Source organism: Lissotriton vulgaris, chromosome 9 (assembly GCF_964263255.1).
Source record: "Lissotriton vulgaris chromosome 9, aLisVul1.2, whole genome shotgun sequence".
Lineage (NCBI taxonomy): Eukaryota > Metazoa > Chordata > Amphibia > Caudata > Salamandridae > Lissotriton > Lissotriton vulgaris.
The window spans coordinates 650,494,138-650,520,536 of NC_141697.1; the positions used below are offsets into that span (position 1 = coordinate 650,494,138).

The following is a 26,399-nucleotide window of genomic DNA, read 5'->3' on the forward strand; positions in this document are numbered from 1 at the left end:
AAAAACGTATCGTTGCTTAGGTGCTTTCCATTGCTGAAAAACATCCATAATACCCTCAAAATCGTACTGGGAGGTATACGTAACCCATCTACGTGCCATATGATCCAAAACTGCACGTTCGTCTGCATCGGGCAATTGACTATGCAATTGTCTACTCTCACTCACAGGAGACATACCCAATTGTCCCAACAATGGAGAAAAGAAACCAGTAACTGCAGTAGTCATTCGTTGTCTAGCAGAAGGAGAATGTGAAAGAGTAAGGGAAGACGGAACAACAGTAGAAGAATCCAGAGTCGGAGCAGGAGGAGCATTAAGAACAGACGTAGAAGTAGCAGATAAAGGCAAAGTTGGCGGCCCCTGAGGAGGCTGCGCCAAAGGAGCAGTAGCCAACGGAAAAGGAGCTGGCTGTGGAGGAATTACAGGTGGCACAACAATCGGATGTTGCACAGCCACAACTGGTGGCGTTGGTGCCGTAGCATTTTGTGCATAAGGTGGTGGCGAACTTAACAGATGCGTCATTAAAGGATCTTTCGCAAGGTCTTTCTCGTCTTTCTGCTCTTTAGGCGGCAAGACTGGGTAGCATCTATCTACCGCTAACTTCTTCACTCTAAGCATCTGTTCGCTCTCTTGCTCTTCCTCATTATCCCTAAACGCAATAGCAGCTTGTACCATTGACATACCTCGTTCTCGTTTATTTTTCTTCGCTAATTTAATTTCTTTCTGTTTGGCTTCTTTGCACCATATGCGGAAAGAGTCAAACATTGCCGGCCGGGCTTTCTTCTTAAAAAGTTTAACCTCCAGATTATCCAAAATCTCCGTGTCAAAACTACCATATTGGGGCCATTTTAAAACACCATCTTTCCTGGTGTATCGGACCCATACTTCATTATAAGCGATGGGGCCTACGCCATGTTTCACATAAAGTTCATAGGTTGGAGTTCCAATCGGAGGAACCGGACACGAGTCCTCCAATCGGGAATCCCTATTACAACCAAGACAAAACAAGTTTCCAAGTCTGCTAAGACCAGGCATCTTCGCTCTCTAGTCTAGCTTCAAACTTCAAAGGATTATCGAATACGATAGTCTCGTGAATACACGAGTCCCTCGGCTTTGGTACTTGCAAGTTCCAAATCAAAGCGATCCCAAGGGGATACCCAAAAACTAAGAACCAAACTAAGGACAGGGAGACGCTCCACTCATACTTAACTGAGGTATCGATGATGTCACCAGAAGACTCGTCTAACGTTTCGCTCTACCAATCATCGAGGGTCCAAAACAGGGCGATAGTCAGGGCAGCAGTCCTTCGTAGCCGTCGGGAAGCGGGGAACCTCGCAGCAAAGACTTTCTGACCACGTCGACATACAGGGGTCGATGAAGTGGCGGCCTTCCTCCAGAATTTTCACACGAAGCTCCCCACGAACCTCTGGCTTGGGCCGGTACCGCTGAAATTGCCCTACGTTGGGCGCCAACTGAAGTACTGGGTTTTTAAGAACCCAGCGGTGCCAGGGAACACACCCGAAGACTTCGAGTCCTTCCTGTTTCAGACTACAGAAACACAGAGTCTTCTTGGTGAAGTCAAAGATCTTATTTATTGGCTGCAGCCAGTAACAGGTATCCTAGAAGTACAACACGGTGTATGTTCTCAGGAGACTGCTCAACCTTACAAAGCCAGCCTTTTTTTTAATACAAAATATTATGCTTTAGGCAAACATTCCTTATTTTACAGTTGACCATTCACATATTTCCACTACAAAGAAAAAGCAGAGTCATGATGACAACCCCATATTTCAGTTTGTCCAGCCCACTATCAATTACTCGGCAAGGCTCAGTATTTTCATCAGATATCGACGGACCCCCAATAAAAACGGGCACCTCCTTCTCGTAAAGCAAGTCATAAAGAAAGAAACAGGGACAGGTGTGTGTAAGATTAGGCATGGTTTGTGTGCGATGAAAGGTTTATGATATGTTGTGCCTTGATACTAATCTCATTTGGCCACTGGGAAAGGAACTGGCCGAACAGGTTTGGCTTCAGGCAGTGGAGTCAGCTTGCCCAGGTCACAGAGGAGTCAGAAAAGGTGTACGTGTCCTTCAAGCTCGTTTTTGGCCTTAGTCATTTGGCCTAGGTGAGGGCAATCACAAAATGGCTGCCGTTCACAAAATGGAACCCGAGGGTTCAGAACGGAAACTCCGATTTCGGGGTGATTTCGTCACCTGAATATGAAGAAAATGCTTGTGCATAGTATTCTAATCATTCTCGGTTTTATGATACCAAAATCGTCATGATACGACGATGTTTATGACACGGGTCCAGAATTTTCAGTACCACAGGAAGCAGCAGCACTAGCTATATGACAGCACCTGTGATTTGCCTCCAGGGCAACAGGAGCATGAATTTCACAAAATTATCAAAGAAATTTACGCAACAGTGGGTAGAGATAATTTGGGAGCCAGACGTAGTAATCCACAAATTAAGAATAATTCTGAAAAGGATAATTTAACCCCTTTGATGCTCATGACGAGCTCAGCTCGTCATGAGGCACGGTTGAGCTGTGCTGATGACGAGCTGAGCTCGTCATGAACAATGTGAAAACATAGTAGTCAGCATATGAGGAGAATTGCTGCAGCAGCGATGGTGTTAAAGCAAGTACCTGATTCTTTGACTAAGAAGATGCAGGATAATGAGACAAGCATTGCTAAATCCATTAGGTTTCGCCTACTAGATAAATACAAGTTAAGAGGTGTGGGAGCAGTGTATGAGTTCATGGAGAATGGTGTGAGTGCTCTCTGTGGAGGGTGAGTGGTGCATGAATAAAGGTTGATAAGTATCTGAGGACAGGGTGAAAGAACCTCAATGCATGCTGACTGATGTGTGTTCAGTGAAGAATGAGAACTATGTCAGTGTACAGGTTGAGAGATGTTACCCTGTACAAGGTAAGAGGTGTGCGAGTATAGGGTGAGCGGTATGTCAATACTGTAAGTGCAGAAAGAACAGTTTGAGTTCAGAGTGAGAGGTATGTGTGGAGGGTGAGAGGAAAAGGAGTGCTGGGCGAGAGGTATGTCAAGTGTGTGAGTACAGTCAGCACTGCCGCAAACACACGATACAGCTGTTTCAGGGCAGGTAAAGAGGGGCACAGGGGACCACGTGGGACTCACCATGGTCACCCTACGCGGGTGGTTTGATGGTCTGTGGTCATGGGAGAGGAGTGGAAAACAGCACTCCTCACACGCTATGGTAAAAGTAGACAGGAGCGGTGCACAGTGTTCCACATGCGCTGGGCTCCTGTTGGGCTTAAGAAAACAAGGTGTCTCTTTCGTGCCACCCTGCCTGTGCAGCATGACCCACAAAGAGGACAAGCTGGTCCTAGGGAAATCCCTCGCACAGGAGATTCCTCGAGATGGGCATCAAAGTGGATGCCTGCTTGGACCTTAGAGTGCGTGCTTCTCCTTGAGCACGCAAGCCAGTCCATGCTTGTGCCCCAGGGGCACTGTAAAGGGCACTCTTGATAAGAGTGATGCAGATAGAAAATAGCACTAGAAGCACCTGGTCTCCTCAGTGCTGAGACCTATGGCATTTAAGCACTGCTGAAAGCGGCACAGCTGCTCCAAAATTACAAGCTGGATTCAGGTTCGGTGCTGGCTGACTCTGAGGTACCATTGTCATGTTTCTAGCAATATCAGATGATCCTTCTATGCAGCCATACACCTCAGGCATTTATTTTATTGACTCCATTACCACAGTTGCCCCAATACATTAGGACAACCATTATTCGTCACTTGCCCATAAAAACACAGGCACACTTATAGAGCGCTAGCAAGCAATTAAAAATTAGAGTGGGTGCCTGCTTCGCCCCCCAGGGGATTGGTGAGCGTACGTGGCCCCAGAGGACTGGAGAGTGCCGTTGCAATTATTGCTTGGCTCCCCAGCACGCAGCATTGGGATCACAATGTTTCCATGCTCAGAGCCCATGGCACTCCCGCAGTGCTGTACTTTAAAGCAAGGGTGTAGCTCTTGTTTTTATTTTGTTTTCCCGATCGCTGTTGAGAGGCTTAAAAGAAGTTCCACCAAAGCAGATGAACACAGTACTTTACTGATGGGAAACGGATATGAAAAAACACACACGTAAGAACAGGGAATAGAATGCCTACAACCAACAGAAATAAGGAAAAGCAGAGTGACAAGCACAAGGACCAATAAGACAATAAGAAGTGAAGGCAGGATGTAAGTCCCTTTAAAGATATATTTAATACAATAGATTTCGGGCAAGCAAAACCTAAAAATGAAAGAAAAGACTAAGCCATTGGGTGGGTCTCCTCAACAGGAAGCCACTAAAAAGCACTATAATCTGTGCAACAGTGAAACTATTAAAACTCCTGACGGGTCTCGAGATACTGATATTCATTTAGTTCCTTTCAGGAATCATCCAAAAAAAGGGGTGGAGAGAGGTGGACGGTCAGATCGCAGACCCGAGGAGTCTGTGAAACCAAAGGACTCACAATGCACATCTGACTATATTATAAAAAAGGATGAAAAACTAAACAATCCAAACCTCAATGCAAAAAGAAGAAAGTGGCAGGCATCAAAGTGAAGCATGCCATGGATATTGAGGACACTGCTTCTGAACAGAGAATGGGCTCTGACCATGCCGGACAAGGCAGCACAATTCACAATAGTTTGCCAGAACCTGATAGTTTGTCTGGAGGCAGTAGCATTGAGTGACTATATCCAGGTGGGAACACTGGATACGAGAATGTGCATTCCACGTTGTTTACATGAGATGGAGCTCCAGATCGAAGGGGATATACAGCACAACATAAAGGTTCTCTTTTGGAAGAACTTGTCATTGGGCTACAACATTCTCTTGGCTGAAAAGTATTGGTCGCCTGAATTTGTCATGGACTGCCCAAAGGAAGAACGCCAAGGAGTTGACGTTAGCCCTAGCTCCTCCATTATACTGTACCATGTGGAGTGGAATGGCAGTTCCCCATATCACATAAAACCAGTAAGGTCAATCCCATGGCCTCAAAGACAGTACCCCATCAAAAATTATGTCAAAGAGCAAGTTAGAGAAATTCTCACACAACTTGAATACTAAGGTGTAAAAGAAATGTGCACCTCTCCTATGAATATTCCCATTTTCAGTAATGAAACCACACTATTCCTATCGATTATAGACATTTAAACGCAGCTACACGTACATTTGCAGTACAGATTGCGCACAGCGCAGCACTAATGAACAGTATAGAGTGTAAAGAATACAAAACAACACTAGATATCTTAAATGGATTTTTCTGCCAAAATATAGGACCTTAAAGCAGGTATTTGACAAGCTTCAGCATTCAGGGTTCATAAAACAGATCTGTCGTTTGTCCAAGGGGCATTGAAGTAGCCCCGGGTTGTTTTCAGTCCGGATTACAGAACTTCTACAAGAATTTGATGATGAGGCATTATCCTATGTCGATGACATTTATTTGACAGGTGATGACCTATCTATACACTTGACAAGAGTAGACCACATAGTTCTGGGATTTGCTCACATGGACTATACATTTAACTTTAAAAAAAAATCAAAGATTTCCCATCCCAGTGCCTTAATTATGGGATTTGAGTTGTCAAGTGAAGGCAAAAGCCTTACAACACACTTGCACTTCTACAACCCCCAAATACACTGAAGAAACTGCGATCCATATTAGGATTCCTAAATTTTGTCCGAACTTGCATTCCAGAATATGCAGAACAGGATACGATCCAGGCTTTTCAAGTACAAGGGCAGGCCCGTCTTAGCTCATCAGAGACAGGAAGAGGCTGGGCTGGGCAGCCCCCCTGTGATTTTACGCATCAAGGTGTACATCAAGGCGGATCCCTGCTACTAAAACAAGGTACTTATTTGTATTGGTGTAGTTTGTAGGCCTTCATTTGTGAGTAACAGTTTGCCGACAAGTATGAGTAAACGTAAGGTAACGGGCCTACTGGCATGCGGGGGTTGTGGGGACATTGGATGCTTTTTTGTTGAGCAGAGTCAGTTCTGACTCATCAGATCCAGCTTACTGAAAAAAGACTTTCACTGGACACATTTGCTGCCCAGAAACGTTCTTCAATGGGAGGCATAGTTATGGCTAAATCCCCCAAGGGTGTGCAGCATTCTGTGGATCATCTGTGTCTTACCACCCCTGGCTCTAGCAAAAATGGGAATTTAGTTGCCCTCCCAGACTCCCTGTTAGTGGCAACAGAGGCGACCACAGTTGTGCAGGTCGATTGTATTATTACCGCATTAAACAGCACTGGGGGAATGAGCCCGACTTGTCACACATTTTGGTCGAAGATATACTGTCTCTTATCAAGGGACACAACGCATTTACATCTGGCGTGTGCCATGGTGAGGTCATCATCGATCCAAAAGGGTGGTCAGGGAAAGTATGACAAATCTCTCAAAGTCTTTGACTGCTGGTAGTGGAGAGCCACCTGCGAAACGCACAAGGGGAGGAGCTACACAAAAGCAAAAACAAAAACCCAGATTGAAGCTCCAAGCGATCAGGCCTCCTGATAAACCCGCTCCAGAACTTAATAAAGGACTGGCCGTGAATCAGGCTCAAAACAGTGGTAACAATGGTAATCACACAAGTGTGGAGTTTGGGGATGACCCTGGCCAATGGAAGCAATTGGAGACTCTGATGACTGCTCTTCTGGGGGCCATTTTGTGTAGACTAAGTTCAATTGAAGAAACATTGCTATCATTTGTGAACTTTGGGAGCTTTGCAGCAAACCAGGGAGCATGTAGGTGTGCATGTGTCACTCAGGGGGAACCTGTGGCTCCAGCCCCATTACCCGTAAATGTGAATGACCGGAGGAAAAATGGGAATATCGAACAGGCTACCAGGAGAAATGTTATGTGCATTAGAATCCCACACATGCATTCGGAAGTAACCATACCTAATGCTACTACTACTGCTAGTGGGGTGAGGGACTCAATGATGGGACCCATAGGCAATCCCTCAACACGCCTAACAGATACTGCAAGGCCAGAAAGGGGAGTAAGGGGGGACAATGCACGGCCACAACCGACAGAGATATCCTCTCTAAACGCGCAGAGTATGCCAGGCCTACCAGTTTTAGACCTCCCTCCAGAATCTTGCCCGTCTACAGTTGTTTTAACTGGTGTCCCAGCACACATAAGCCAAAAAGAGGAACCCGTGACACAACTGATCAACAAGGTGGCGCATTGGATGTGTAGGAATGCGGGGTTCAATATTAGAGACTATACACACATTTTGATGGCGAGGAGGGTGTCCTGGATCGGCAGAACCAGGAAAGCCTTCCCAGGGGGCTGTGTGATAGTGACACTTATGCATCCTGATCTCCTGCGTAAGACCCTTTTTCAGAGTAATAGTTCTTATCAAGCTGAGATGGACTCATGCGTTAAATTGCTCCCGTTGGGCTTTTTCTATAGACCTTCGCCCTTCCCGAATCAACATTATAGAGAGGTGTGTCAACAAGAGGGTGCACTCGGGTGGGGCAGTGCACCATTGCAAAATAATGTCTTTGCACCACTCAGAGACCTAAATGATATTGATTGACTAGATTCATCGAGGGAAGTTGATAGAATTGGGGGTACTCCTGTAATTAATTTAGATCGAGGGAGGAGGGGAGAAGAGATCATCTCAGGGAAGTTGATAGAATTGGTGGTACTCCCGTAATTAATTTAGATCGAGGGAGGAGGGGAGAAGAGATCATCTCAGGGATAGTGGAAGGCCTTGCCAATGGTGTTGAACAGGCTGTAAATGCCCATGCGAGTAGTGGTTCACACATGAATGTTCCCATGTCAAATATTATCCAGGCAATCGAAAGTGTAGCAAGGCCAAACGTGAGAGAAATCAAAATCCTCTCATGGAACGTAGCAGGCCTATCCACTAAATTTAAGAATGCAGAATGGCTACTCTATATACAGAATTTCCAGATTATTTGTTTGCAAGAAACATGGGAACCTGTAAATAATAACTTTTTTTGGAGGGATAAAAAACCTTCTTTTACCCGGCACGTAGGGCAATGTCAGGGAGAGCCGTGGGAGGGTTGGTTATATATGTTGATCCTACTTTACAGGTTAGATGGACAGATTTGGCCCGGGGCTCACCATTCTCACTAAAGGTTACAGGTTTCTTTTTATAATTTTTTATAATGCAACGTCACATGGACAGGGTCTTGCAAGCCTGCATGATTTGGATGCTAGACTCACACAGATGCAGGAGCGAGAGTTGACGGAGCTTCAATTAGTTTTAGCAGGTGACTTTAACTGCCACCTATGCCCAAACCTAAGAGCATCTTGTGGGGATTGGTCAACTTGTATGTTTGAAGACGGCCCACACATGGAACATACAAAGGAGGGCAGGGAGCTATGTGGCTTATTAAACATGCACGCGCTAACACATACTATGAACATGATTGACGGCCAACAGGATACATTGGTTTACCCTACAATCAAAGGCAGATGATGTGCCTCTTTTATTGATGATATTTTTGTCTCTAACTCACTTAGAAATTGTGTGTCCAGGTTTAGTATCAGTCACAGTGCTTTTAGTGATCATAACCCCCTTGCCTTATGCTTGGTGGATGTTAGCTACTACTATGAATTGACTAGAATGGGAGGGGGTTTGGCCAGGGCCACCCCCCCTCTAATGGGCAGGAGGCTGCGATGGATACACGTCAATGGAGAGGCCTTTTGTAAATCCCTTTTAAAAGAAGGTGAACAGGTAATTTTAAGGTGTCTAGACCTAGAAGTAGAAGGGTCAGAATTAGTTGAGGCTTTCAAACAAATTGCTCAAACAGTTGATACCTTGCCGAGAACCCCAGTGCTTAGTGTTAAAATAGATAGCCCGAGAAGGTTTGACCCACAATGTTCCCGTGCTCTTAGAGAGCTGAAAGATGCCCTAAAGACTTCCCCAAGAGATAGGGATTGGGTGTCCGTTTGCCGAAAAAATTACAAGTTAGCTGTTAAGGGACGTAAATGTCAATTACATAAGCAAGCTCAGGACGGCTTGTCAGAGGCAATAACACTAAAAGACTCCACCGCTTTTTGGAGAGTCATAGTAATCTGTGCTTTCAAGACTCAAATAAACCTGGGCTGAGTAACAACATCTTGCGGGAGCAATGGTATGAGAACTTTCAAGGGCTCTATAATTACAATCCAAGTACGGTTCAGCTGCAGGAGTTTAATGTGGAGCAGCGGATACCCCCGCTGAGATTCTCATTGAGTGAGGTCAAAACAGTGAATTGAAGGTCTAACCAGGAACAAGGCGCCTGGCCCAGATGGAATCCCACCTGACCTTTTCATAAGTAACGTGGATCTCTGGGCTCCAATCCTGACTAGGGTCATAAATGCAGCAGTATACACAGTAAGGCCAGCATCCTGGCCCTCAGCCAGGATTGTCCCCATTTTAAAGAAAGGTAACAAGGACAACCCACAATGTTTTCACCCAATTTCTCTCATTGATGTGTCAGCGAAGGTACTAGGGCGGGTGGTTTTACGTAGGCTGATGGACTGGGCTGATGAGCACAAAGTTATAACTGATATTCAATTTGGTTTCAGGCCAGGGAAATCTACCACTGACCAATGCCTTAACCTATATCTTATCTCAGCCAAATACACAGTAGTCAGCCCACGGACGATATATTTGGCATTTATGGACCTAAATGCGGCCTTCAACAGAGTCAATAGAGGGAAACTGTGGCAATAATGGGTGGGCTTGGCGTGGTCCCCGGGCTTATTAACAACTTAAAAACCTTGCACTTGAACACAACTGCTGTGGTCAGATGCAGTCAGCCTGTAAATAAAACAGAACGATTAACATGCTCTAGTGGTGTCAGCCAGGGTTGCATATTAGCTCCCTTTCTGTTCACGTTATACATAAATGGTCTTGATTGCGCATTCACTTTACAGGTAGACACCCCAAGGATAGGTACCCGTGGAATCCCAGTTCTGCTTTGTGCAGATGAAGCGGCACTCCTTGCACGCACCCCCAAAGGTCTACAGATCTTAATAGATGGGTTTGTATCTTTCATGGAGAATCTGGATTTGTCCCCCAACTTGGCAAAATCTTATGTCATGGAAGTGGGCAAAAAGCCAGGTAAATCCTATAATTATACAATTGGATCTTGTTGTCTAGGAAAGGTACAGTCCTTCTCGTAGCAGGGGATTTTATTTGATAGGCAATTATATTTAAAATATTTATTAGAAGATAAGTGCCGTACCATGGCCAAATGTACCGTATCAATAATAAACTTTGCACAAAGGCTAGGACAGTGGTCCCCAGAGCAGATCCTGAAACGGTATAGCTCCATGTGTTGTGCTAAAGTACTGTATGGCAGTGAGGTGTGGGGATTCATCAAGGCAAATCAATTACAGATAGAGGAGAATAAATATTTCAGGGAGCTGTTGAAAGTCCCCCAGAGCACGCCAGCCCACCTTGCACATGAAGAACTGGGTGCCTGTTACATTATGGATAGGTGGGCTGTCAATCCCCTAATTTGTTGGGTAAAGATCTGGTCAAATGAGCAGGCGGAATTAAGCAGGCAGGTTATAGAAGATTGTCTTTCCTTGGACCACAGGCTCAAAATTCCCTGGCTAAAATATGTGAAGGAGTCCTTTAGGAAAATTGGATGTGCAGATTTATTTTCTAACCCCGCGAAAATAAGCATGCTGGATAATGTCCTGGTCAAGGACCGGTTCTTTAAGTATGCTTCGATGCTCCGGGGAGACAGAGAGTTGACCAAACTGTCGGTGAGAGAATATTTAGTAGCCAAGTCCACTGAGGGCATTGAACCATACCTGTCCTGTATAAGCTGTGTTCATGATAGATTTTTAATGACTTGGTTCAGGCTAAATCTTTTGCATCATGTTTTAGCAGAGCCGCAGGGTTTACACTGCCCTCAGAGATGAAGGGGTCCTGTGGCTGTGACCACAGGTCTCCACAGGACACCCTTCACTTTGTTTTACTTTGCCCATTTTATCCACATCCTAGAAGACTTTTTCTGAAGGGCATTTCATAATAAGCCAGATTTAAGCAAGCACAGGTGGCACTTTTATTTTTAAAACTGGCCCCAGATGCTTTTACACTTTTTTGAATCATGATTTTATTAAGGGCTGCATTCAGACTAAGGACCACAAGGGGCAGTGTGAATTAAAGCCTGCAGATGAGGTGGTCTGACTAGGGACATGTTATAAGTGATGTGTATGTTTTTTTTTTTATATATTGAAATTGCACTGTGAAGATTTGAGACTGAAGAATTGTTTTTTGGTCTTTTTTTAAAAAGTTTGTGTTGTATCCTCCATGGATAAACCTGTCACTGTTATGGTATTTTTATATGTTGAATAAAGAATGTAAAAAAAAAGTACATGCTGGACAACTGAACATACACAGATATTCCGTTCAGTCCAAGCAGACATGCTAGCTTCAAAACACTTACACACACGTACACACCACAAACCTGGTGAACCGAATGATCATAGGGGTATCAGGATACACCTATGTACATTCAATGAAGGTGACACAGTATCACTTGCATATAAATCGCATTTATATACTAATGCTGAAATGTGTTTTGCACTGACAGAAAAATACTGACAAAGGTACAGACTGCGATGATGAGAGAGAGAGAGAGAGAGAGAGAGAGAGAGAGAGAGAGAGCATTGGCTAAGGGGAACCTAATACTTGTAGTTGCCCCAGTCCTGGCCTTAGAGGCTGGGACAAAGGCCAGCGTTCCTAATGCAAAAGCTTTACATCTGCAATGGATACAATGGCCCAACTCTCTCACCGCAACAGGTGTAGACTACGTCTTTGACTCTACATTACAAACACAAGCATTCCCATAGTATGAACATGAATATTCTCTGCCAAATGAAGTTATGCCTCTTGATCAGTATGATTACATCATCTATACTGGCGGATCTGCTCAGCCTGCCATAGAGACGAAGCATCAATATTCAGCAGCATGCGCAGCAGGAAAAGTGTGCATACAGGATGGAGACTTCCATCCTGAAAAGACCTAGATGCCTCACAGCACAGCTGGCAGAACTCAGAGCTTTGATTCTGGCCCTGCAGAATATGGATTCCTATTATTGTGTTCAATCATGCAATTAACCGCATCGCTGCGGTCGATTTTTTCCTCCTGTGCTGGGCCCCTATGATAATGGGTGTGGTCGTGACGGAACCATTCCGTCATCAGCACAGCCCAACCGTGACTGATGACGGAATGGTTCCGTCACCAGCACCGAAGGGGTTAATATTTACACTACTGGAGCCAGAATGGATTCATAGTTTCTAAATGGTACACAATAAAGCATAACATGTTTTGGGGACAGGTGGCTAAGCTGAAAGCTTGCTTGCCACAGACACATGTGATTCACACTTTGGGTCATCAATGTGCAGGCATACAAGATGCATGGAATTCAATGGCTTATGAAGGTGCAAAAGTAACAGTGCAAACTGTTGCAGTCAGTGCAATAACTCATTCCAGTACAAGAATAGATCGAAACATTATGGTGGCTGTCAATGCTGCACGTGACGGCACCCACCTTTCGAATGACTTTCCCACAAAGTACTCCTCCATGAAAATGAAGAGCGCAGTAGCCCTACAATTCAGTTGGAGACATATTCTCATAAGGACCATCTAAAATCCTCCTTAATATTTTAAAACGTGGCTGAAGGGCATCAGAGCACCTTACAACCAAACCAGACTGTGTTACTTGATGTGGGTGAGCTAGCAAATTGGCAGGAAGAGCTGAGCCTGGCTCAGGCCTAGGTCTGGCTTGGCTCTAAGAACCAGAACTTTAGTCAAGACAACAACATCTTTGACACATAAACTGTGCAATAAATGGCATGTAATAGGATAATGATGCATCCACTTTTTTTAACACATGGAAATGTTTCACGTTAGAATGTTTAGAGCATTATATTGTGTCACTGCATTGAGTGGTGTTTATTAGAAGTGATAGTCTCGAAACATTAACTTAGAAACAATGACTCCTGACCGTCCTGATGACAATGCCATTAGTTATCTTATGTTAGAGTATTTTATTTTATAACGTGCACAAATCACCCCGGGAGGTGTATCTCGGAGCAACCAAGACACAAATGTAACAGCCGCAGCTAAATCAAAACTGAGTTGTCTTAAGTACTGTCCTAAAAAGAAAGTAATCCGAACAAGTTTGAATATGATGTAGCAATTTGTTCCAGTAATAAGGAGCCATGTAAGAAAAAGACCTGCCCCCTGAACGTGCCTTTTTGACACGAGAAGCAATTAACAGGGCTTTATTGCTAGAACTAAGGAGTCTCGGAGGGTGATAGTGCCTACGCTTTGAAGCTAGGTAACAAGGCCTTTTCCAGTCAGGGCTATGTGTGTAAGGCAACACATTTTAAAAATGATTCTCTTCTGAACCAGAAGCCAATATAAGGTACGCAGAAGGGGAGCAGAAGCAGTCACTGATGGCAAATTGCAAATGAGGAGGGCTGCGGAGTACTGCATCACTTGTAATTTTGATAGCAATGTCTCATTTGCTGATGCAAGCAGTACGTTACCGTAATCCAGACGGATAATCACAAGAGCCAGAACCACCGTTTTCCTTGCTGTAAGTGGGAGGGAAGGCTCTTCTCAGTTGGCGCGTGATTTGAAAACAGGAGCCTGAGGTGGACATCGCCTGCTCTTTCATGGTAAAAGGTTGGTCAAGCTGTTTCCAAACAGCACAATCTCTTTTTTTCCAGCATTCAGATGGAGACAGCTCTTTCTCATCCAGGCAGCAATTGCTGTCATTCAAGCTGAGAAGCTTTCTTTTTGCTTTGGTCAAATCTTTATTAAAGGAGATTATAAGCTGTGTGTCGTCCGCATACGATATTTTTTCAAAGCCAGTCTTGGAGAGAGGTGCAACATATATGTTAAAAAGCAAGGGGCTAAGGAAAGAGCTTAGGGGGCCCCCTTCTCCAGCACCATAATACGAGACTTCAAGGAACCCAAAATAATAGTTTGGGTTCTTTTGAACAGAAAATTGCCAGCCAAATTAGCGCTGTCCCATGAATGCAAAACTACCGTAACCTACGGAGTAACCTGGGATGAAACACCGAATCGAATTCTGCAGACAAGTCAAGCAGCACTAGCATAGATGTTATAGTAGCATCTAAAGAACCTTTAATGTGGTCAGTGACTGCTGCCATTTGCAACAGCTAAAACAGTTTGTTCAATGTACCAACTCTATTTTGCGATTAAGTAACATATTACCAACATGCAAAATAGGGTTTGCAAGTCAATACCAGCAGGGGCGGCTGCTGGCAGGGAAAAGTGGTGGGCAGCGCTGGGCCAAATATTAAAAGACAACTTACCTGCCACCTCGTCACGCTCCCGATGCGCACAGGCTCCCAAAGTCCCCTGCACCAATCCAGACGCTGTGCTCATGCTAGTATTACCCAGCATGAGAGAAGCGCAGCGATTGGACAAAACTGGCTGGTTTCATGCCCAACAGTGACTGGGGGCCTGTGCTCCTGAGCCCTGCTGATATCTCAAAGCATCAGCCTGGAGATATCCAAGTGCGCATGTCAGTTTTGTCCGTCTGGCCAAACCCACTTGCGCAGTTGGTGCCCTGTCCCACCACTTCTCCTGCTGCTGATGGCCCTACCCTCAAGACTTGGCTGTGGATCCAGCAAGTAAAATAAAATGATAATGAAGCAGTTTTATTAATTGCTTTATTATCATTTTATTTCCCATGTTTTGATCTTCTGGTTCCAGCATGGGGCGACACTCCTGGCTACTAGGAACAGACGTGCCAAAGGCCTCCCTTCCTAATAGCGAGTCGCAAAGGCATGTACAATTATTTTGCGACCAGAATGCAGTTGCAAGGCAATCGTAGTTTACTGCCTACTTCAAATAGGTGGTAAGCCAGTCACAAGTGAACCCCTTCCTCCTAGGGACCACTGCCTACTCTTAAAAAATGAAACATTTGTTTAATTTTTATTTTTGAAACACATCCCCTTTTTCTTTAAGGAAAACAGGCTGCATTAAAAAAAAAAGTTGCTTTATTGAAAAGCAAACACAGAAAAGGTGGTCTGCTTTCCACAGCAGGCCACCATCTCTGTGTTATTGCCCATTCCCAATGGGTCGCAAATTGTGACCAGCCTCATGAATATTGATGAGGCTGGTCAGTTGCGACCCCATTGAGAATTGATAAAGTGTCTGAGACACATTAGTACAATTCATTTTGCGAGTCTCTAATTGAGAGTCACCAAAAAATCGCAATTAGAAACTCACAAAATTAAATGATCATTCATGTGGCCCTAAGTGATTTACCCAAAATAAAAAGGTCTTAAGCAGAGACCTGGATCCCTATGTTCCAAACCACAGTCAGCAGCTCTAGTCACCAGGCCACATCTCTTCCGAAAGTCCTCACTCTACCAGGGAATTCTGCTGTCGAATCAGTGGTATAGCAAGGAGTGGGGGCGGGGTGCGCCCTGGGCAGTACAAGTTTTGGGGGCAGCGGCCTCCACCCCGCTCTTTCATGCAGCCGCCGCGGGCGGCAAAAGCAGTGACTGCCATGGGTGGCACAAGGGCTAGTTACGCCACTCTGTAGAATGTGCTGTTTCACATTCTTCCCAAGAGTGTCAATATTGTGACTGTGAGTCATCAACACTTTCTTGAGACCTCTATACTGTGACAGAAGGATTGTAGGATTATTGGGCTATGTATTGGTCTTTACATTTTGGGATTCTTTCAATCAGGGCTTCACCTTGTTATCCCCTCTTTCCACCTGCTGGCCTGCAGGCATTTTCAAAGCCTATGTCAAAAAATGATGACCTCCATACAGAACAAACAAGTTTCTGAGATTTAAAAAACCCTCCAAGAAAGAGAAGACACAGTAGATTCAGCTTCCACCGCTATTTAGAGGTTAAGCCCCCTAAGATGCATCCTCTTTAATAAGAATGACAGTCCCTTCAAAATCTATACATTTTGCATCACACGTGGAGCTCTGAAAAAGCATGGGGTTTGAGAATAGGGCCTTCTCCCCCACAGACCCGATGGTCCTCTTGGACTCTTTTTCCTCTCCCATGGATCTGCTAGAGGTCTTCTCATACATGTTTCAAATAATGCCCACATGGTGAGCTCCCATTAAACTGTTCCTGTCAATAGAACATGTATAATGACAATACTTGTTTTGGTCCTCCTTCTCCTCCCCTTCAAACACAAGTTTAAATTGTACGTAATTATACGTAATGGAAAGAGTTCAGAAACGCCCTTCCAAAATCATGCGTCTCTCCATATTTGACCAAACACCTTTGATTTATCGTAGCCTGATTAAGTTAGTCAGAATTCAGTCAAACACAATAGTTCAGTGGTTCTTAAACTATGCTCTGAGGACCCCTGTTGGTCCGCCATGCCTTCTTAGGATATTCTTGACTGTTTTACAAAAATGTATAATATTAAAATTAATAAATAGAAATGCATAAGGTATATACATACAAAGAAGCAAATTTGAATCTTTTTCTATATTTGATTGTTAATTTCACAAGCTACTTTAATTTTTAAGCATTTGTGTGGTGTATACTTGTTTTTGTATTCTTGTATATTGTTTTGATGTTCAAAACTTAGAATTTGCTTAGGCCAGGGGTACCTGGCTTTCAATAATGACTCAGTGGGGGTCACCGGAGTCCAGAAGGATTCAGTGGGCGTCCACAGAACTCAAAAGGTTAAGAGCCGCTGCAAAACTACTTTTTTCACACTTGATAACTCACCCTCATTTAGAAAGTGTCACCCGCCTTCAAGTAATTCTCACCTTCTAACCATACTTCCCATAGGCATTTTATGGTGGTTCTCCACCCTGTAATCCTTTCTCGTTTCCCATAACATTGTTGGTCTCTGTTCACTTCAGTTGGATCACCAAGGCAGCTGGTGCAAAAATAAAATCAACCCCATGCAGCTTACCTTATGGCGACACAGGAACTCGCGACAAAAGGATGCCAAATCGAAAAAATTGAATAAAAAATCTTTTTTGCCTGGGGAAAAGTAGTGCCCAACACAAAATACAAATTTGACAGTATTGCTGAAAATTCCGTCACTTGAGATGCCTTCAGCCTATTTGGAGACCTAATGGTTAGATTTTTTGGGAGGAGCAGTGAGTTTTAAGGGCATCGAGGATTACAGGATTGAATTTGGGACTGATCAGCTGATATAACTGGAGAGAAGGTAAAATGTTTTACAGTTTTCCTTCCAGTAAAGCAATATGGTTCTGTGAATCAAATGGTAGCAATAAGATGCTACAGACGCGCTTTGTGAATAAAAACGGTCTTTTTACTCTCAATTCAGTGGTGGCCGTGTGCCTCGTGGGCACCAGCATGCTTTCCTTGTGCCAAGGTTTTTTTTAACTGTAAGTGATCTCAGCTTTTGGAAGAGTCTCATGAAAGGTTCTTTTGTTTTACTTTTTACTGGAAGATAAAAGCATATTCAGTTAAGGTTTCTATAATGGCTGCAATTCAGTATCCAATTTTCCTTGAAGTCTATTAAAAAGCATTGGACACATTTCTATGCCTTTGAATTGTCTTATTTTATAGCTGCAGTGATTCAATAAAACTGGGGGTGAGTGTCTGAAAAGTTTCAGTGCTCCGTCCATCATCTCCTTGTGTTTGCATGATTCAATAACATCCACAGCTGGAACAGAGACAAAAAAAATAAAAAATGGGCCCTTTTTCAGTGGGGTAACCCAAAATAATAAGGCTCCCCTGCTGAATGTGAAGAGTGGCCTGCGAGTCTCCAATATTGCACCGACCTTCATTGGCCTTGAGATGAATGTAGGGCCCTTTGATGGGTTTGGGGCCCCTGGGAGTTTGGACCTCCCACTACGCTGCAGGGGTTGCAGGTACCTGTGTTACACCCCTGTCCGCTTTGGAAATTGTGGTCTATGACCCCGATGTCAGGTGGGTCAAAGGACCATCAGATATTTACTGGAGCCAGTAAATGCCGACACCGCAGGATGAGGTATTGCTAGATCCATAAATACTGCCTGGCAATTCTTCCAGCAGTAAATATTGCCTGCTTTCATCTACCAAAGTTGATGTTGGGAAATTTGTGAGATGGTTGAGTTGATCACACCAATAATTCTGCAGTAAAATCTGAATTACCTCTGATTCGGATCCGCATGCAAAGAGTGGCTTGCATAGTTATGGGGACCTTCATCTTCTCGACTTGGCAAAAAGCCCTCTCTGTCGCCCTGTGCTGTTCTACCCATCGAATTTCAGGTTTTCTATTACTTGTTCGGTTTAGATGGCTCAATTTTCCTCTGCTCCCATTTCAGTATGTACTCCTTTTACTTTCGGTCCCCCATCTCCTTGGTCCTGTTGGATTGGACGCAGCTTTCTCTCACCTGTCACTGCTGCAGGATGGTCTTTTCGAGAATTTGGTTCTCAGGCTGAAACTCCCTGGAATTGTGAGTCATGACTCACCCATCTATGTGTAGCCATTTTCTGGCATCTTTCCTGCTTGAGGACATGTAATGTGGTTGTCCCATGGGTTTCCCCATCATGAATAAGTAACTGATCTTAAGTATCACTTTGACAATCAATGAAAGTGGCCACCGAAGCTTTATTGTCAAATAAAATACTGCTTTTGATTTATTACACAAACTCTGATTAACTTAGAGGTGATCTCAAAGGTAGCCATCGTTGTGAACTTAGTTAAGCTGGCTATTTACCCATACTGAGATAAAAATTTAAAAACTGGATATTGAACCAGCTCTATTGTCATCCATCATTTCCAGGCCACCACCACAGAAGCTGTCTCATGGGCCCCCTTTGTTGAGTGCACACTTTTACCCTGAGCTGCAGAACTCCTGGTGAAGTGAATAGTGTTTGCGATAACCCCGGTAGGGCATGAGAGTGTATGGCCAATGGTATTCAGAACGTCACAACCTTATTCCATTGGCTGAGGATGGTTTCTGTCCACAACGGAAAGCTAGATCCCTGCCTCTGAGATTTCTCTGCTCAAGAAACTGTTGTATGGTGCTCAGTGTGTAAACAATGCCTAGAAGACAAAGATAAAGAGGTGTGATAGCTCTAGCCTTCTGAGTTGAGGCTATTCACCCGACTAGACAAACAAATTTCTCATGGATGCCAGGGTTGGCACCCTAATTTCAAATGGCAAAGAACCACAAAACACTGTCTTAAATGCCCCCTACTAGACACATTCTTAGTACCGCTTTAGTCCAGAGGCTCACCATTCCGGGGACATCTTTTCAGCACAGATCTAACTTGGAAGGTTACATCTATTAAGGCTCGAAGAAACTGCAATAATTATGAAGATACAAACATATAAACAGTACTAATTCCCCCTGTAGTAATTTCTTGCCCTCTTTTCCTAGGACTTAGAATTCTGTTTGTGGACACGGGACAGACATGCTCCACTAGATCATCTTTGGACAAATAAGTGTAGATGGAGACTTGCCAACAAGAACATGGTATCAAGATCAACTTGCATTTATTGAATCTGGAGTCAACTGAGAACATTTCCAGCTTATCTTCCTATTGAAGTCAATATCTTGTGCCAAGCCAGGATCTCAGTTGCTTCGTTCCGGGTGCGTCCACCCCAATCAAGCTATCAGCAATGACAGCCCTTGAAAGACCAGTGTCTGTTGCTCAAGACAGAGAAGTTATTCATCTCAAAGTTTAATTAAAATTTTGATCGATTTGGTTGCCAAGGAGTTATGACAAGGTGCATTAGACCCATTAGTGTTGGGGGATGTCTACTGGTGTCCTTTCATTCTCATCAAAGAGATCTATCCTCTGAGGTCCTTCTTTGGTGGCCCCTGAGATGGTAGCCAGTGGGGTAGGGTCAGGTGCCTCCATCTCCTGTGCCAGCTCGTCCTGGCTGAGTATCCCCAGGCGGTCGTCCTCGCGGATCTGAGTGCGTTTAGGCTTGAAGAGCCGGAAAAAAGTGCGAATGTCCTGCAGGCCGAAGAATGTTTCGATGGCCAGTAGCATTGCAATCAAGCCTATGATGAGATAACCTGCAGGGGCAAAGAGAAAATGGGACAGCGTGAGATGTTGAGACCTGGATAAGAAACTGTCAAGGAGTGAGGAAGAAAAAGAAGGGTAAAGGGTAAAATGGAGACTAAATAACGACTCAGTGACAACTGTGGCTTACTCTGTCAACAGCCAATTACATTTTTAGAGAATTGTGTGGCGGCTATTGTGCGTTGGGATGCCATGAGGCATTTCCCTCTCTGTGTTCTTTTTTCCCCTGACAAATCAGTAAAGTTGCTAAAGCTGCAACAAGAAGCGCAGGGTTGGGTAAGTCATGTGAAAACCTATTTCCTCATTGAAAGCCCGTATTGCTATAGCCTGGATTAACAGTGTGGCCAAAAGCGCCAACTTCTTCCATACCCTCAAAAACGTAAAAGACATCCTCAAAGACCAACTCAAAACAGTTGTCCATTCCCCAGTGACCTTTCCGTACTATTCTAAACTAGCATGAGTTTCCCAATCATACATGGCCCCACTAAAAGCCATATTCCATTCTCCAGTCAAACTAGTGACTTCTTTGAGGACATTTGACCTTTTTTCACCCATCCCACACAAACCTCATTTACTATGCCTTGAAGCTGGAAAATGCTTCAAACGTCATATTTCTCTGTTCTTCTACCCATGTCGGAAGGTCAAAGAAACCTTCTCTAGAGCCCAATAGGTGCTTGCAAATCTCTGCCAGCAAATGTCAGAACCCAAAATACTCTCCTTCCATTAGAGAAACACTAAAACGCATCTATTTGATTTTTCCTTGGTTGGGCCTTTGGACCGCTTGCACTGTCGCTCCGGATCTGAAATAACAGTGGGGCATATTATCAAGGGCCTTAATTCACGTGTTAGCGACCTTTTCCGGTTGCTAACGCATTAATTAATTATTGTCCCATTATCAAAGCATCGCTAACTCTGGTTAGCAACACATTTCATGCGTTATTCATCGCCCCCATGCTGGGGCGATGATTAACGCTAATGAGATGCAGGGTGGGCGTTCCCACGTCCAATCACATGTAAAATGTGGTTGGAGGTGGGATTGCCCTATTCACAAGGCAGGCCTTGGGAGAAGGATGCCTGCGATAAACGCGTCTATCGCAGGTCTCCCAACGCCTGCTTTTAGTACGTGTTAGGCTTTGCTAACATGAGGGGGTGGATCATAAAGCTGAATCCACCCCCCCATATTATCAAGGCACACATTAGCGCTAATGCGACCTATTGACGATTTCACATCGCCTGTTGGCTTTAGCGTTGAGAATACGCTGCTAACAGGCGATGTGAAATCGGCAATAGATTTTTCCACGTTATCAACGCTGTGCGATATTTTTTGCACAGCGTTGATAATATGCCCCTGTATGTCTCGTCTCCTTCCGGGTCATTCCCATTGTTTGTTTGAACGCCTCTCTTAGCGGACTTGCACTGGTCTGTCTAATGTTCCCCCTCTATTCCTCCTTCTACTACTTGCTGTGAACCTATAGTTATTCACCAGTAGTTATCTACTTCTGGTTTATTGCTAACATGTTCAATGTATCGCCTCTTTGTTTTTTGTAAAGCACCTTAATAAATAAATATTCATTTAAACACAGCTATGGCGCAACAGCTCTGTATCTGGTGCCGTTATGGGGCGCAAAGGTACTGGTTGTTAATGTAGGGTGACCGCCCACAAGTGCAACAGCTTTCTGTTTGTTTATATTTTTGATGTGAAAATGATAATGCCAGGATTATTTTCCAGTACTCTTGAGGGCATATTCCCAAGGGGATTGAGCGTCACTTTTTACGACGCTCCGGTGACGCAATGCCCTTCTACATATTTACAAGGCGGAGCTAAGCCACTTTGTGCGGCTTAAACTTTGTGCAAGGAAGCCTGCGCTAGTGCTAGCCAGCTTTTTCAGTGCAAGCGCAATGGAAAGTACAGGGGTGCGCTGTATTTTTGTAAATATGGCACACCCCAGTGTTTTTTAAATGACGCAGCGCGGAGCAGCTGAATAGCTTGCAGCGCCGCGCTATATCATTTCTTTGTACATGTACCCCTTGGCTAATACCATTAGCCAATCACCACATCAAGGGTCATGTGTACAAAGAAATGACGCAGCGTGGCACTGCAAGCAAGTCAGATGCGCCGTGCTCGTTATTTAAAAAACACAGGGATGCACTGTATTTACAAAAATACGGCGCACCCATTTTCTCTTGCGCTGGCACTGAAAATGCTGCCTAGCGCCATCGCAGGCACCCTTGCACTATGGTGCACGGGTGCCTGCGTTGCAAGAATGGTTGTTTATGTGCAGGAAGGGTCACCTTCCTGCACATAAACAACTTTAATGGGAATTTGTTCCATCTATGTGTGCTGCAGAATGCATCACACATGGAAAAAGCATAAAACAAGGCAAAATAAAAATGTTTCTCCTCGTTGCGCCATTCTAACACCACCCGTTCAATGGCGTTAGTTTTTGGCACTGCCTCAGATTTACCATTTCTTGCAAATCTGGGGCAGTGCCAAAAGGCAGTAAGGGTTGAGTGAGTACACCCAGAGTAATACCCAGTGCATGCCCCATTGACTATGAAAAGTGCATCAAAAGGTACAATATTTACAAGGTAGCGTTAAGTCGCGCAAAGTGGATTAGCGCTACCTTGCGGAGAGCACTGCACCACCGGGCGTCATAAACAGTGACGGTCCTGTGGTGCAATCCCCTTGTAAATATGCCTCCATGTCCTTAACCCCTTCCCTGCTGCCGTCTGCCATTGGCCGACGGCAGCACTACCTCCCCAGTGCTGCCGTCGGCCAATGGCCGACGCGGCCCCGCCCGTTTTGCGGAAGTGCCGCACTGCCGCAAAATCGCAGCAGCATGAAAGGGGTTAATTCACTGCAGAAGCGTATAATGCCTCGCTCTTTCTCCAGGTCGCATACACTTGTGTGGAGTATCAATTATTGTTCACATGATGACGTTTCCACACCTCAAGGGCATGGACTTACATGTTATGCTGAACTTGTAGAGCTCTCTGAGTTTTGGGGTGCTGGCCCTCCCGGGCACATAGTCGCCCAGGCCAATGGTGCTCAGTGAGATGAAGCAGAAGTAGAGCGACTCCAGGAAGTTCCAGCCATCTTCCATGGCCCAGAAGATGAAGGCAGGGAGCACGATGAAGCAGAAGAACACCAGAAGGCCAAGGACGACAGCGTGGACCACAGCCACAACGCCAAGCGGGTAGCCCCAGCGAGCATGGATGTAGTTGATTGGGCGAGTGTTCGTTAGCTTCATGATGCCATTGACGGCACAGGTGAGAAGGAAAAGTGTGACAGGTATTCCAAGGAAGGTGTATACAATGCAGAATATCTTGCCACCATTTGAGAGTGGCACAGTGTGTCCATAACCTAGAAACAGAAAACGAAGAAAGAGTTGAGTGTACTGATGATATTCACAAAGGATGTACTTCAAAGGGTGACAGCAAAAGAACAGCACATAAAGTATGGTGTGCAATGGACAGCATGCAAAGGATGTCCCACAAAAAGTGGCATGTAAAGGATGCCACACATTAGCACCACAATGTAACAAGCCTAAGCAAAATAACTAATTCAGAGCACACACAGAATTTAGGATACATCAGTGTATAGTTATTCTGTAGTGAGGAGGTCCACGCATGAAGGTAGTAATTAAAGATGCTTTATTCATGTAAAGAACAAGTAGGATAGTTCAGAACAACAAGTTGTTAAGTTGTGAAGGAGAGCCGCACCAGGAGCAGCCTGTCGGCTGCTCAGCCCATGCTCAACTGTCACTTCACCTCTCTGTGTCCCAACATTCCGAGTCTCATCCAGACTCCAACATTCTATTGCGTTCAGAGCACAGGCACTGGCTGAGCAGGTGGTGGAAAATACATTACAATGCATATGCAGGAGACAACATATCCCAAATCTCATAAAGACACAACAGAGCCCGAGGGAGATCTGTTCGCCCCGAGTGGAGATGTGAATGATGTACTGTTAGTGAACGTTTCAGTGACCAAAAGTGGGGGTTCTTTTTGAGAAATGTAAATTCAGTGTACCTGAGATGCTTGATTGTTTTCCTGGTGTTTTGGACGTGTGGGTTGTTTTTCCCCACACAGGGCCGCCATGTTGTGCACGACAGAACTGTGGAGGGATATAAATAGGCCTGGCAAATAACCAGTGCCGCCATGTGAGACATAAAGCCCCTTTAGCCAGCGGAGCGTCCCTTTTTTGTTGCTCCAGTGACATTGCTCCATTCCCCATATTTACAGGATGGCGCCAAACCACTTAACGTGGCTTAAAACCACCTTGTAAAACTGCCTCTTTTCGCAGCAGTCGCTGCGGCTAAGGGGTGTACAATGGGTGTTGCTGTGGGCGTTCCACCACAACACCCAATGTTTTTTGACACTGATCCAGATTTATAAGGCTCAGCTAGTGCCAAAAACTAAGGCCAGGTAATTCCTGGTCTTAGGATGGTGATATGAGGAGAAATGTATAATTTCTCCTCATTTTTTGCTCTTTCAACTTGTGCTACATTCTGCTGCACACATAGAAAGAGCAAATCGGCATGAATTATTGTTTATGTTCAGGAAGGTATCCCTTCCTGAACACAAACAATCGCTCCTGCAGCACAGGCGCCCTTGCAACATGGCGGCAGGGTGCCTGCACTGGGGCTAGGTAGGTTTTTTTCCGCCAGCACTAGGGGAAACACAGGAAAGTGTTAAATTTGCATAAATATGGTGCGACTCTACATTTTAAAAATGTCGGAGTGTGGCGTTGCCACATTGGGCGTAGCAAAAAGCTCTGAAATGTTTTTGAAAATATAAATATGCTCTATGATTTCATACTTCATCACAAGGCAAAGCAGTGAAGAAGTACACAGTGAACTGGAAACCTTTGCTCACAATAGGTTTCCAGCTCAGGCGTGAATGCTCTGCACATTGGACTCCATTTAACACGATCACAAAGTGGAAAATGTCAGGGTAGCCCTACTAGGGTGGAGCTTCTGACGTTATGACAGCTGAAAGATTTTACCAGCTGGTTTACCATAAAGGTCCCAAATTAAATATTGCTGTCAGAAACGCAATGGCTCCCTTGCCTCTAAGTGAAGGAAGTTGGAACTGACACTTGGGTGGCTGGGGGGTATGTCAAATTTTGTCAGAAGCCTCATTCCCACCTGTTGGACTCAGGGTTGCTAAGCCACTTAGGGTAGCCTGGCCTAGGGTAAGACAGTCAGTCACTAGAAGCACATGTGTAAAGGTTGCCCACCATCAAGCAGTAACTCAATGCAATTACACTCAAATATGACGTTACACCATTCTTTGTGGAAAAATACGAGCTGTTTTATAAAAATATTTTGTTAGCTTTTCTCTCCTTTCTGTAGCTTTACAATTAAATACACTGTACAATCTTATCAGTTCTTTCCACACATATCCAATAACATCAGGAGAACCCAGTTCGGTAGTGATCAATCTTTTTACAGTGAATTATTTTAGGAAATACTTTCTTAACAGACAGCTATAGCACCTCCTACAGTGATAGATTGCCCACCCAAGCTGAGGTTTTCTGGTTACACCAAAAGAACAATCACAACTTTAACACTTTATCCACTTCAGCCTACCACTTTAGGAATATCCAGGACATAGGACCCTGGGAGGTTACCTTTCTACCCACGGTGTAGCATCTTTCTCGCAATAGGTGAGTAACCCCAGGATTTCAGTTATCAAATGCAATAACATAAACAGCTCTGTTATAACTTGTTCATAGGTAAACACAAGATGAAGTCACAGATTCTTCTTCCCCTCCTCCTCTGTAAGAGAATCCCACAATATACTTCAACTCTCAATTTTAGTATCCTCAGTATCTCAGTTCACTTCTCCAGCACTGAGGTGACTCCCTTATACTTGATCCTCTGAGCCTTTAACCCAGAAGGCTTTCTAAACGGTCTTCCTTCACCCTATCAGGGCTAGTCATAAAGATAATCAGAGAATAAGAGAGTGTGAGGGAGCTCCACCAGATAATCCCGATATAGGGGGCGTGAAAGAACTCCTTCCCAGCTTCCCGGCTGATTCCCCAGTCACTCTTTAATCTTCCCCCCCTTCCTCCACCTTACTTGGGGCCTGAGCAGAGCATGTCGCTGAAACAGACCTCCAACTCTCCCTCCTCCCAGCTGCTCCTCTCTCGATAATCGGGCCCTTCGCACTTATGCCAGAAATGAGAGGAGGCCGGACTGAGGCTGCCGGTGTTCCAGTCACCCGCGCGAACCTCGCTGCTCTCTCCTCAATCGTGCCGCGGCACAGGCGCGGGTGAGTAGTGTCCCTGCTAGGCGCCGCCTCACTCGCTCGGTTGTCCGCTTACCTCTCCTGGGCCTGCGCGGAGATCAGCGCTTCGCCGG

The 26,399-nt window shown here is 44.8% G+C and overlaps 1 protein-coding gene across 1 annotated transcript in view; it reads right to left on the minus strand.

Moving 5' to 3' along the window:
* Window positions 1-19,473: 19,473 nt before the first annotated feature.
* KCNK7 (potassium two pore domain channel subfamily K member 7) overlaps window positions 19,474-26,399 on the minus strand; it is a 98,160-nt gene continuing 91,234 nt past the window's right edge. The window contains exons 2-3 of the mRNA XM_086938347.1: window positions 23,000-23,395; window positions 19,474-20,024 (exon numbers count right to left, since the gene is read on the minus strand). Of these exons, the coding sequence (XP_086794473.1) occupies window positions 19,744-20,024; window positions 23,000-23,395 (677 nt within the window). The 3' untranslated portion in view covers window positions 19,474-19,743. The remainder of the gene's footprint in view (window positions 20,025-22,999; window positions 23,396-26,399) is intronic.